Raw genomic sequence first — 14,062 nt, forward strand, 5'->3', positions numbered from 1 at the left:
TTTGGGCCAAAATTTTTTAATAGTTAATCTTATAATATTTTTAAATTGTTCGAGTATAAATAATCTTAGTCTACTATTGAGGGAGTTAATGAAACTATATCTTTTCTTAACAAATGTGAAATTTTTTCGGTTTGTATTAAATATTTGTTAATGAATTTTTTTTGGTTTTTATTAAATATTCAACAAAAACATTTAAAAAAAATTTGTGGTGGATAGCAAAATTGCTTATGAATAATGGCTTTAATCACTTTCGAATATTATTTTAGGCGATTCTATAAATCATTTAATCTTAGTCAAAGATGTTTGCCTTCGTTCATCGAGGATAATATTAGAGGTACGTAGATTTGATGATGGTTTTGAAATTAATGATTTCTTTCAATGAAAAGTGAAACTAAAACCCTTTTTTATTATGATTTGGTTTTGATTTGAACTAAAATTTATTATATTTTAATTGTAGAAATGGGGTAATTAATGTAATTGTTCAATAATTACAGTATAAAATATTTATTATTATAGTTTTATTGAAAACAACATAAATAAGGGATTCAGTTTAAAATAAATAGACCAAATAATTAAATTATATAATTTAATGTGTCTATACGTACAATAAGATTTAAAAATTTAACATTAACTTTCATTTTTGTTATTGTATTACATGAGAATTGATCATCTATCGTCGACATCTATCCGAGCACCGCTAGACGAAGTCTCTTATTTTTGGATGTGATGTAAATTTCCACAATAGATGATCAAAAGATCAAACATATGATTTTGGTTCTGGTTCTCGTTTAAGGTTCTTACGTTTAGAAATCGGAACAAAACTGAAAGTTCGCAGGTTTTGGGGAGACATCCCAAATTCGTTTGGAACCGTGGTCGGATCTTTGGTATGTAAGCCATAAACTCCTTAATAACAGCCTACAGGAACAACTAAGTTATTAGACAACATTAAAAAATAAAAAAATTGTTAATATGATGGATGCATCGTACGTTATATCAAATCCAACTATTCAGATATTTGCAATCATTTATGCATGATTTCTCTAAATCTTAGATGGGGTATAAAATAAGTGACTAGTTGGAAGTAAGAAAAATATTTTCAGAATATTTCCTATGATATATTATACAATCGTTGTTACTTTAATTATTATTTTTATATCATTAAATGAGATATTATTGAAATGACTATACATATTTCAGAAGTACGAGCCGAAGAATATTTTGTTGCTTGCCTCCACTCATCATCGTAGCTTATTGCCCCGGTGGTTTGAACCTCAAAGTCGAGTTTTCCGCAGAAAATCAAAGCAAAAATGGCAGAACAAACATAAAACCATCACGAAGGAGTGTTGCCGGTTGCCACTAGTCATCAGTAGTCCAACTTGTGAGGCCGAAAGCTCCAGAACAGATACCCTCTCAAGATTCAAAGGATTGTGTGTCGAGGCGGCACTTCAGCAATGTCACTATGTTACAGATATGTAAAAGATCGAGGATTGAAAATTGGAGGGTAGAATCAGCCAACGATCTTCAAGCCTCTCTTTGGCATTGGCAGATCAAGAACAATAAGGAAATAACATCTTTCTGATTCTCTGATGTATTGAACTTCTCCATTCATAAGCTTCAATATTCTCCGGCAGATGCTCAGTCCTAGGCCTTCTTGGGTCACCCATCGGCTGCTGAACATGTCTTGGACAAGTTCGGGTGGAAGTCCTTCACCTGGGCATACGATCCTTCACAGAAAGATTTATCTCATAAGCCAAGAAAATTCAAAATTGATGCTCTTAAAAAATGTTGGATTATAAGCTCAAGATTATGCACAAACAAAACACTAGCCTCATAGGTTAGAGAACTTCTTTGCGTGTGGAGCTGACGTGGGATCACAATATTGGCCACCCCTCCTGAGGAGCCGAAGCCACAGTGACCAATTATGGACGACTTTCATTCACATACTAATATTTGGGGTAAGCATTTTAATCCAGTCCGTGATTTGAAAACGAGCCACATTATAGCCCCTTCCCAGAGCAGACTTGCATTAGGGGTAGGAGAACCCCTCAAATTCATTAGCAATTCCATTATTGCTTGGATAGTCATGGGAAATTACATCAGATTGGCATTTTAGTAATACTAGTTGTTTGCACAATATTTGGTATTTGCGGGCGTGCCAGGTGCGAAGTGCACCGATATGTGTGAAAATGATAAAAATCTAACTTCTAAAAACTTGACGATTATGGATACTAAATTTGACCGTCGGTTCTAATCTCCTAAAACAAATGCAACGCCAAAACTAAGAAAATTATTGGAATTTGAAGAAAATAAATCCCTGACATTGTTTATATTTTCAATAAACCGTAGGAATTTACAAGACGTAAAAATATAACAGATAGAATTGCTGAAACATGAAACGAGAAGATGTAAATTGCTAGAAATATGCTGGAATGATTAACGACTAAAGCTTGAAGATTGCAATTTTGCAGAGAGTATTTTGCAGAATTTTGTGCGTAGTTGAGTTCTGTTGTGTGTGTAGCCAGTGTTTGCCGATGTCTTTTTCTTTCCAGCGTTGTGCCGTTTCTCCTCACTCCCCCATGAGCCCATGATCTTTTCCACTACTTTCTCACGATCTCCATTTATCCTCCCACGTTCTGTGACCAGTTTTGAATCGATAAAAACCAATTCCGCCAATTTTATCGGGCCTATATAATTTAATTGGGCTTGTAATTTAACTGGGCTTATAATTAAATTATTTTGGCGCAAACAATTGCCCCCCGCAAGCATTGGCCCATTGGGCCAAAATGCTTGTATGTAGCCCGGTCCGATCCATTTATTTGTAGTGGCCCATAATCATTTATCTGTGAATTTGATTTATAGCAGTGGGCCACTCACCCAAGCCCAATCCGTATTTGGGCTTTAAAATATTGGGTTCTATTTCTTCCCCTTCAATTCAAAATCTGTAATCCGCTTTCTTCACTTCTTCCTTCTCGCTGCCCTCATCCGATTACTCCCCGCTGCCACTGTGGAAGCCCGTCGCTCCGCCAATCCTACACCTCAACCGTGGCGGCTCTCAAGCTCTTTCCAGCCGTTCTTTGCTGTCGATTGTTCTCTACTGCTGCCCACAGTCGTTTTATGGCTCACGATCCACCTCCGGCGAATCCTTCCGCATCCATCGCTGCGGGCGCCATTTCTGCTCCGGCCACTGTTTCTGTCTCGTTGCCCATTGCGTTCGCCGGCTCCGCCACTGGTCTTAATCCCTTCCTCGCCATCTCTGGGTCGTCGATTTCCCATTCGGTAGCCAAGTCAACTAATACTTAATTTGATCATCATCACGTCTTAATGGTGTTTGTGAATTTGCCCAAATGAAATCCACAAGCATTTCCTTGTATTGCATGTCTGCTTCTTTAGCTTCCATTCCTTCTTGGATTTGGGATTCATTCAACTCCTTACTCTTTCTTGGGCATCAACTCCCCACTCTCATTTTTTTTAATAGTGTTGGCATGTTTACTCATAACAGGTATCACTGGATTGAGATTGGCCATGGGTTGGCCTCAGCTCCCTGGTGCATTTGACACTTAAGCATTTGTGTCATTTGAGGTTTCTTGACACAGGTATTTCTCGACTATTATGTGCTCTTATATGCTCTTATGTGTTGCATCCACTCAAGATGATTCCCTCGCTCCTAACATTATGCATTGCACTTCAGTCGGATCCCTTTCCCGCATACACGTATATGCATTTGCACTTCAGTTGGACCCCTTTCCCGCATACACGTATTTGCACTTCAGTTGGACCCCTTTCCCGCATACACGTTTACTTACTGTTCTTGCATGCGGTGGCTCCGCTTCTTATCTGTTGATTGTTGGTTTGGTGTTGTGGTTGTTGGGTGATGGGTGTGGTACGAAGGTGGATTTGTATGGGGTGTTGTGTATTGGATGTTGGGAAGGAGTTTCTATTCGTTCTTAATTCACTTAACCCAACTCATTTTCAATAGCTTCAATCAAAACCATATGTTGGCTTAAAACTCCCCACTCGAGATCATTCTCTCCCTTCATTGGCTATCGAAACACAATGGATCCAGTACGATAAAAGTGGCCTACTGGCCAACTTTAATCGATCGTTGTCATTTTTGAATCATAACCAACAAATATTTACATTAGTGGCCCTAAGGCCTACTTCAAATAAAATCGTACAACATGAACATGAAGCTAGAAATATGCAAAAATGGCTGATTAGCCTATTTTTCTTCCAAAATCAATTTCTGGGTCTTTTTGGGGTTTGCATATCACCTTTGTTCTCTTCAGTTCTTCTTTTATTACTCGTCGTCTGCCCAGTAAGCTCAACTCCCCGCTGGCTGTGTGCCTTTCCTCCCACATTCTAAGTGGCCTCAAGGCCTACTTCATGAATCTGTCACTGCACACGCAAACAATCAATTTATAATGGCAGAACGGTCTATTCCACCATGATTTTTGGTACCATAAAAACATTGGAAATAAGTGGCCATAAGGCCGACTCCCTAGTGAAATAATGGACCTTCAACATAAAGAATGAAAGTGGCTTACTGTCCCACTCTCCCCGATCGATTTTATTGTTGAATCATAAACAAAATATATTTATTTCAGTGGCCCTAAGGCCTACATCACATGACACCTTGAAATCAGGAACTTAATATATATACACAAGTGGCCCCGAAGGCCAACTCCCCACAGAAGGATGCTAACTCTCCACTGAAGAATGCCAACTCCCCACTGAAGATTAGCCTTCGTGATTGCTTTACTCGCAAGCTCTTCCTACTTCTTCCCTCATACTTGGAAAATACGGCTTGAGATACTTGCCGTTTATGCATCTTTTGTGTGATTGGTCATCTAGACTTGATAGCCAATATGCGTTTCCGTCCAACACCTTATGTACTTTGAATGGTCTCTCCCAATTGGGAGACCACTTGCCCAGCTTCCTATCTTTTGTTCCTAAAAGCAGTATAGCCTTCCACACTACTTCCCCCTCATGGAATCTTTTCTTGTTAACTCTTTTGTTGTAGATTCTCGCTACTTTATATTTCTGTAACATTATAGCAATGTACGCTTGGATTCTCAGCTCCTCTGGTTCTTCTAACGGGTCTTGTACCTCATGTTGGCCATCTTCCAGTTGAGATGACGCCATTAATAACTCGTCAACTTGAATCTCATCTTTTTCATGCTCCTCTTCGAACTCATCTTCATAAACCACTTCCGTCCCATGGATATTCCATTGTTCCTCATCGCATACTCTATCCGAAACCTGCTGCATGTAGACTTTCCACACGAAGGCTGCAGCCACCTCTTTCTCCATTTGGTTGTATTCAATCATCGATCTCCTCGATCGTCGGCTGAATCATCGGCCTATATGGCCCGAAGACAGTAGGTTTAAGTATCTGGTTCAACACTGAACTTGGGGTTAGGGACTGCATGTAAACTAGACTCTTTTTTCTATCCTTGCCACATACTTTTATGGGCCCGAAATCCCCGTTATAGTATCTGGCCTCCACTGTGTTGGCATGAGCTTGGAAAGGCTGTGCATCGGCTTCCACAATCTCCACGTAATCTCCTTTCCAAAATAAAAAGAACCGGTGCATTGAGGATGTGATGCACTGATTTGCATGGATCCAATATCTGCCTAACAAAGCTTGGAAGTTGGCAGATGAGTTCACAACAAAAAATGCGCAAATAGACGAAATACTCCCCACAACAACATCAGCTGGGAAAAACTCAATGTTCTTGGTGGTTTTTTCCGTAAACGCAACAACAGAAACTTCTGTGGAGATTAGGTCCTCTTCATTTTTGCCCAAATTTTTAAACATCCTCACTGGCAAGACATTCACTACCGAGCCATTGTCGATTAACACTTTGGACACTGGCTTGCCATTCACATGAGCCTTGATGTATAAAGACCTTATGTCATTAGTCATATCGGCTGTTGTCTTTTCCAAAATCACATGCTTAGGCTTGTTAGGGTGATCTTCTCTGATAATAACTCCTGAACCTCTTTCGGGGAGTTTGTTGCCAACCTTCTTCTCTTCAACAGCTACTTCAGACACTGACTCCCCGCACTCTTCCTCGACAAGTTTGAACCTTTCTGGTAGTATCGTCAATCCTGTGGCACAGTCCACTGATATGTGGAACTTCCCTATACAGAAACTGAATGTTTTCCTTTCTTGATTCTCATAATCACTCGGTAAATCATCGTCTTCGTCGACCCACTTATCTTCAGTGGCGGACCTACCAAAGTTTGACCTACTTCCCGCTTGTGATTCGATGACTGGCATATCATGTATGGGTTTATTGTCTACCTTAGAAAGTTCTTCCTTTTTTGCAGCCGCTTTTTCCCTCAACAGCCTTCTTTTCTGGGTTCGAGTTGGTGGCCTAGGGAATTTTCTGTGTTGGGCCACTCTCCATTCGTGGGTGAATTCTTTTTTGGCTGGACGTACAAATCTGGGTCGAACTTCCCTGACCTCTACAGTCTTTCTCACCGGAGCTTCATTCACACGCTGACTTTTATCATGATAAAGTGACTTCTTCCTGATTTCTATCTTTCGTGGTTCAACTTTGTTCACGTTCCTCCTGTTCGAGTATCTCTGGTGCTGATTGCGAGACGACTCCCCTCTAAACAATTGATTCTCAAGCACTGGTCTCTTGAATAAATATTTGTTCTTCGGCCTAGAGGCCGCAGATTCACCAACACTTCTGGGAAAACGCTGTTGAAATGTTCTTAGTTGATTAGTACTATACCTTACAGCGGCCTCAAATAGTTGACCTTTCGGAATCCAACATTTCTTAATTATTCGGTCTTTCATTGCAAAGAATCGGCTTCTTCTCTTGTCATTCAACAAATTTCTCAAATTTGTGACGTTCACGTTTACCGATGCCGCAGGAGGAAATGGGTCATTGTCCACTGCCATGTACTCTTGCTTGTTAGGGAATTTCAATATTCCTTTGTTGATTCTTTCCTGCAGAACATTCTTGAAAGCCCAACACAATTTAGTGGAATGATTGTATGAGTTGTGATACTTACAATATTCTCGACTTTTCAGCTCATTCTTAGCAGGCATCCGATGATCAGGTGAAAAAGCGAGGAACTTTTCTTTAACCAGAAAATCAAATATGTCATCTGTTTTGGAAATATTGAATGTGTACTGCATGTCCTTGGGAGGTTGGGAGCTATTCTTCTTTTCAGGTTCTGTGAGCTTCTTTTTTAGCAAGGGAACCGTATATGAACCAGCTGATCGAATTTCTGCCAAAACATCTTCCACCTCTTGGTAATAAGATTCCATTGTTGTTTTCTTGTTAGACGGCTCATCTGTCAATAGTTCCTCGTACTCCCCAACCTTTGCTGCAAGTTCAAAGAAATCTCTGAATTCCATATCCTGAAAATTCTTCTTATGCTCAAAGTCTAGCCCCTTTTGTACTATTTTGACAAACTCAGTCTCTGGCAGAAACACCTTGCACTTGTTCTTTGTTTTCTTGAACCTATCAATGAACATATCAGCTGTTTCTCCTTTTTTCTGAGATATCTTTGACAAATCAGCGATGCACGCCTCAGGCTCAGTTCGGTAAAACTGAGTAAGGAATTGCTTCTCCATATCTTTCCAACCTAAGATTGAGTTTCGAGGAAGTGCGGCATACCCCGAAAATGCCGTGCCAGTAAAGGTATTTGGGAACAATCTCAACTTCAAAGTAATAAAGTTTTCCAAGTCCGCCAGCTCCCCACACCTTATAGTGAACCTAGCAATATGCTCAAGGCTAGATTGACTATCTTCTCCAGAAAATAAGCTGAAATCTGGTACCTTGTAACATCTGGGAAATGGATTGTCGATATCTATGTGGTTGGGGTATGGCTTGTGAAATTCTGGGCGGCCAATTTGTCTCAAAGCCGGCCCATACATTTCTTGCACAGTTTCTCTCACCATATCAGGATCGATCATTGCTGCGTTTTTGTTGGGGAGCAGATGGTGATAATAGTTTGCCCCCCGAGCCTGAGCCTCTGAACTGTAACCAACATTACATCCTTGGAAACTTCCATCAACTCCATGATAACCCAAGTGTGGTATATCATCATCCATTCCTGGTTGATACAAAGGATTAGTAATCGCATGGACTTGGTTGACAGGTTGTTTCAAACTCCCTGCTCCATCTGTACGTGGATATGGCCGAACTCTTCCACCTAAAGTTTTCTCATTTTTATGTGATAGTGTGTAACTTCCTTCCCGTTGGTTTGGGAGTGCCAACTCTGGGCGGCGAGGATCGCCAGCCTTTGAGTGTCCTGCTCCCTGGTCGAGTTCAGTGAATTGATTACTCCCCTGATCAGCCTCTTTGACAATGGTATTTTGCTCTTTGTTGGTTGATTGGTTCGGTTTACCCAATACTGTCTTCAAGCAATCAGACACAGCTTTGGACAGTGCTTCTGATATTTCTTCAAATTTTATCGCAGCCAACGTTTCAACCAAATGATTTGAAATATGAGCATATACCTCTGGAACATGACTTGGATGCAAATCCAACTCCCTGGTCGGCTCTTCAGAAGCCGATTGTTCTATCTGTGGAGCATGAGTCTCTTCCTGGCTTGGTAGAAACTTCCCGTCTCTTTGATTGACGTTTTCTTTCCTTCTTGGCGGCATGATGGTCCCACCGGGCGTGCCAAAAATATGTTTGCACAATATTTGGTATTTGCGGGCGTGCCAGGTGCGAAGTGCACCGATATGTGTGAAAATGATAAAAATCTAACTTCTAAAAACTTGACGATTATGGATACTAAATTTGACCGTCGGTTCTAATCTCCTAAAACAAATGCAACGCCAAAACTAAGAAAATTATTGGAATTTGAAGAAAATAAATCCCTGACATTGTTTATATTTTCAATAAACCGTAGGAATTTACAAGACGTAAAAATATAACAGATAGAATTGCTGAAACATGAAACGAGAAGATGTAAATTGCTAGAAATATGCTGGAATGATTAACGACTAAAGCTTGAAGATTGCAATTTTGCAGAGAGTATTTTGCAGAATTTTGTGCGTAGTTGAGTTCTGTTGTGTGTGTAGCCAGTGTTTGCCGATGTCTTTTTCTTTCCAGCGTTGTGCCGTTTCTCCTCACTCCCCCATGAGCCCATGATCTTTTCCACTACTTTCTCACGATCTCCATTTATCCTCCCACGTTCTGTGACCAGTTTTGAATCGATAAAAACCAATTCCGCCAATTTTATCGGGCCTATATAATTTAATTGGGCTTGTAATTTAACTGGGCTTATAATTAAATTATTTTGGCGCAAACACTAGTATTGCTTCTGCTTAATTGGAAGATGAAGAATCACTACAAATCCATATTTTACCGATCTGGCTTCATAAGCAGATTAGTACGGATTACGAGCCAGGAGAAAACGAGAAAAAAGAGAAACTAAGACACGCAGCCTATCCTATAGAACTCAAGAAGCATGTCAACTAAGCTCATTTATCCTATTCATAAAACCAGATGAAACACAACAGGAGCATTCATTAGCTAGATGGCATGAGCAACTAGCACTGTGAGAATGTTCATACCTGAATTCAATGTGCACAATGGTTATTCCTTCAGAAATCCATTTCAGACTTGGAGAAAGTTGGATCTCCACCCAACCTTCGGGAGAGGGTGCATAGCGTGCCATGTTCAGTAAAATATCAGCCAGGACCTGTTGAATTCTAAATTGGTCACCATGAACGGCCAGTGTCTTGACTTCCTCTGGTATGTCACGGATCAATTGCAGACCTCTCTCTCTCAGAAATAACATTACTTGGCTGACCACAGCATCTATCACACTCCCAATTACAAATTCTGCCTTCTCGAGCTCCAGAGAACTACCAGGAAACATGAGTGTTGGTTGGTTCATCTTACTATTCACAGATCAGTGATGTAAAATGGCGGAAAGAGTACTTGTTTATGAAGCCTCGTGATTAACATATCAACAAAATAACAGAATTGCAAAGATAAGGCACTAGTTTAGCAAGCTTCATGAATCAGCAAAATATGCCTCCAACTTTGTCTTCAAAATTTTAATAACAGCTAGTACTAATTAGAGATCATTGAACAGTTTCCACATAGCCCATAGGCAGGGAAAACTATACTAACTATGCATCTAGATCTTCTATTACGAATATATTAGTCTAAAGTCAGAAAGAAAATGTACCCATTTTCAATGTTTTCAAGATTGACATCCTTCATAATCTTTAGCATTTGCTTCTCACAAGCAGCACTAGTATCAAGAAGCTGTTTCTGGTCTTCTGTCAAGTTTGTTGCTTCCAAGAGAGAGTTACTGAATCGTATTCCACTCAGTGGATTTCTTATTTCATGGCAAATATAAGCCAACTCTCTCATCTTTGAATCACACTTCATTTCCTGTTGTCTCTGGACACTCAAGGCTTGCTGCAGTTCAGGACTTGCAATTTGCAAGAAGCAAAAGGCTCCAATTATCTGGCCATCAATACTCACCCTCTTGTTTGCGGTCAAGAGAGTTTGCACATATTTCCCATTTTTGTTAAAAAAAGAAAATGGGAATTTGTCAGTATCCTGGTTGCCAATTGCATTGTGCAAGACAATCATAAACTTCGTCAAAGTATCGGGACCCTTAAGCCGACAGCAATTGCCAAATATTTCCCCAACTAGCATCTTCCCTACAACATCCTGCTTATTCCACCCAGTGAGCTTTTCCATAGCAGTGTTCCACTCAGAGCAACAAGTGTTCTCATCCGAAGCAAATATAGGTGGAATCAGGGGGTTGGGACTGTGTACAATTGCCTTATAATCACCTTGAATGTGGATGAATTTGTCCATCACCACTTTCAGCTCAGTAATGTCCTGACCAACAAAACATACACCCACTACATTGTTTGTATAGTCCTTGCTAGAGCAAGCATTGACCACCAAAAATACAGCTTCATTTTGATGTTCAGCACCAAATATCCTTAGCCTTAATTCTATGTTCTTATCTTCCTCACCTGCATTAATTATTTCTCATATAAGCTAATGAAACAAATCGAGATAATCCAAGGGTGCCGTTTAATAAAATGGAACTAAACACTATGCTTTAGACTAATCAACTAAAGAGAAAAATAATCCACAATGAATGGGAAAAAAATACATAGATATAATTCAGAGGAGCCACCTCTTAGAGCATTAAGGAGAAGTTTATCTGCAATTTCTTCTGACTCTTTTAGTACAAGATCATGAACCAAGGACTTTCCCATTGCTTCTTCAACAGGTAGTCCAGTTAACTCCGAGACTTTTGCATTCCACCCGTTTATGCGGCCATCAATATCTACAGCAAATATAGGAGCAGTGGCAGTCTCTATCAACCTAACCATTTCCATGGCAACACAACTGAGTTCATCCATGCCTTTTAATTCCATGTCCTTAACCTCAGCATGCACAACTTCCTTAGAACTGCTTCCAACAGCATGTTGAAATGAATCTCTTAAAATTAGCTGCAAAGAGTGAATTGCATCCATTTCTGCATTCTCCCATGGCAAACTTCGGCTCTTGACAACTTCTAGAAATGCTTTAAACGAAGAGCGAGGATGCATCCTCTGGCCATCATCTTTGTATTGAGGATGATGCTTTGCCCCACCCCATTTGATCTCTTTTGCGGTATGGGAACGGAACCAGAACAGATAATCCCTTGAAGTAATATATGCAACAGCCATTCCACAGACAGCATCCCCTAGAGCAGCAGCCCCAGAATATCCAGCATCAGCTAGACTATCAGCGCTCAAACCAGTCGAATCCCCGTGAAATGCCAAGAGCCATGCGATAATATCCTTTATCTGAGCTTCGGTAGGAGTGACACCCAGAGGGTAATATTTACCCTGGTAGTACAGTGCAGCACCGTCACACTTGACCAGGTCCATGATACTAGGGCTCTGCATGACAATTCCAGTGGGTGAATCTCGAAGTAACATATCACACAACAGAGTCTGGGTCCTTAAAACTCGTTTCTCCGAGAACTGTGATGCCAGCTGTAATTCCATATTCAGCTGAAGCCCAAATGCCTGCATTAGGAATTCACAAGCATAACGAAGTGGGAAGGGAATGCATCGAGCAGAAGTGTGATGGCCAACAACCAAGCCCCACAGCCTCATTGAGTTTCTTCCTTCAACACCATCTTCATCGTTTCCGTTAATTATAACAGCCAATGTCAATGATGCAATCGAACCCATGTTAGCCATGTATTGGGCATGGCAACCATGAGGAGACCTGAGAGTTGAGCCTACTAAACACAAGGACTGAACTAATGCTTCGTCCTGGACGACTCTAACTGGCGTGGCACGGCAATCCACAATCATCCGAACCCTATTCTGTTTAAACAAAAATCTTGAAGCCTGGGGAATGTCCGTGGAAGGATAATGCAAACCAATATAAGGCTCTAAACCCGGCCCCTTGCTCTCTGCAACAACCTCGCCATGTTCATCTTCGTGAAACTTATAAACCATCACACGATCATACCCTGTGAGGTCCCTCACGCTCTCAACGACCGTGTCACACAAAAGCTTGATATCCCCACCTGGAAGCGACTGCAAATGAGAAATTGCCCTCACAGCGAGCTTCTGTGACTGGACGGCCCCAGCAATCGACAAGGCTGGATCCTCATTCCTCGCAGGTTCTAAATCAATAACTATTCCAACGTCTATTCTATGTAAAATTGCATAAAACGGTTTCCCGGAATTCTTAGAATGAATCCAAATAGGATTCAACAGAGTGATCTCTCTCGCCCCAAATGCCCTCTCCAGCAAAACAGAGCTCGAGGGGGTAAACAGAGCTCTGACATCAGTCCCAAATGTAAGAATTTCTGGTTTTTCAAGGCTAGGGACCGACTGAGGCATCAAGCCCATCATTTCCACAGCATTTTCCGAATACGCTATCACTCGAAAACTAAATTCATCCACGCCTATCATACAACCAAATGGTTGAATATGGCTACCGCGCTGTATTCTCGACAAATAAGCAGTGATCTGCTGCTCGGGAACTGACTGAGTCGACGCCTTAACACTCTGCGAATAGTCAAAAGATTTTCCGGACTCGCCAGATTGCTCAAAAACAGCATGAAGTCTCGCATCCACCGTGTACTGCGCTACAGCCTTACTCATGGAATCGCCTCCCCTATTCCTGCCAGAATCATTATGAGCATTTTTAGCATGGCGGCGAGGGCTGCCCCTACCCGAAGATTGCGCTCGTGCTTGTGCTTGTGAATACTGCGGATTATTTGCATTCGTTGATCTGCTCCCCGATGCACTCATTTCAGCAAACAGCTTCAGCTCGACACCCTAGTACTACAATTTCAGCAGAAACCCAGAAGAATTTGGCGCGACACAAGAAACAATACTTCCCAAAGATTGTATTTGTGCCGCTCTGCTTCAAGAATTGATCAATTCCACTGTAATGACACTGGAATTATGCGATCCTTGGAATTTGGAAAGGCGTCTTTTGGGAGGTTACAGATTAATATACGAACAAACTTCATTTATTTTTTTCCTTGTTCATGTTTCCTTTGGGTTGAGGAAATGTTCGGTATCTATTTGTTTTTCTTATAAAGTACCAAGGACCTACAATAAGTATTTGTAATTTATTATATATTATACTGTTTGATTAGTTGACATGAGACAAATCCTACGAAGATAAGTAAAAAAAATTTTAATAATAAAATATATAAAAATAATAATTAATATAATATTTGATTTTATTAATTAATTAATTTGATTAAATTTCTGAGGCTTGGAATCAAAGAGGAACCTGATACGTGACATTGTTTTACCAAATTTTTTCTTAGTGGCTTTCGCACACATGGAGTTTATTGGTTTCCAGCCTATATACCATCTTCAACTCAAATTGAGTTAAGAAAAGGAGAAATTTAAACTTCAAAATAATAATGAATATAAGATTCTTATTTGGAATTTTACAAAACATAAAAGAATTTACGAAAGATATACCAAAGAAATTAAACAACAGAGGATTTATCGAGGGCCCAAAGAATCATAAATTCATAAAAAAATCACCCATAAACGCCATTCTCGGCTAAGCAGGCT

At 40.4% G+C, this 14,062-nt stretch overlaps 1 protein-coding gene across 3 annotated transcripts; it reads right to left on the reverse strand.

Annotated features, from left to right (window-relative positions):
* Positions 1–1,062: 1,062 nt before the first annotated feature.
* On the reverse strand, positions 1,063–13,545 carry LOC140808750 (phytochrome B-like). Of its 3 annotated transcripts, XM_073165979.1 has the most exons (5): positions 11,149–13,545; positions 10,174–10,981; positions 9,551–9,844; positions 1,828–1,892; positions 1,586–1,724 (listed from the first exon to the last, which is right to left on the reverse strand). In XM_073165979.1, the coding sequence occupies exons 1-4, from the start codon at positions 13,274–13,276 to the stop codon at positions 1,829–1,831; spliced, it is 3,294 nt and encodes a 1,097-aa protein (XP_073022080.1). In that variant the 5' UTR covers positions 13,277–13,545; the 3' UTR covers positions 1,586–1,724; position 1,828. The 3 variants fall into 3 exon arrangements, with proteins under 3 accessions (XP_073022077.1, XP_073022080.1, XP_073022079.1); XM_073165976.1 differs by lacking the exon at positions 1,828–1,892 and having other exon boundaries at positions 1,063–1,724; positions 11,149–13,544; XM_073165978.1 differs by lacking the exon at positions 1,586–1,724 and having other exon boundaries at positions 1,834–2,020.
* Between the last annotated feature and the right edge of the window lie 517 nt (positions 13,546–14,062).

The sequence above is a fragment of the Primulina eburnea genome, chromosome 13 (assembly GCF_022965805.1).
Source record: "Primulina eburnea isolate SZY01 chromosome 13, ASM2296580v1, whole genome shotgun sequence".
In the NCBI taxonomy this organism is placed as follows: Eukaryota; Viridiplantae; Streptophyta; class Magnoliopsida; order Lamiales; family Gesneriaceae; genus Primulina; species Primulina eburnea.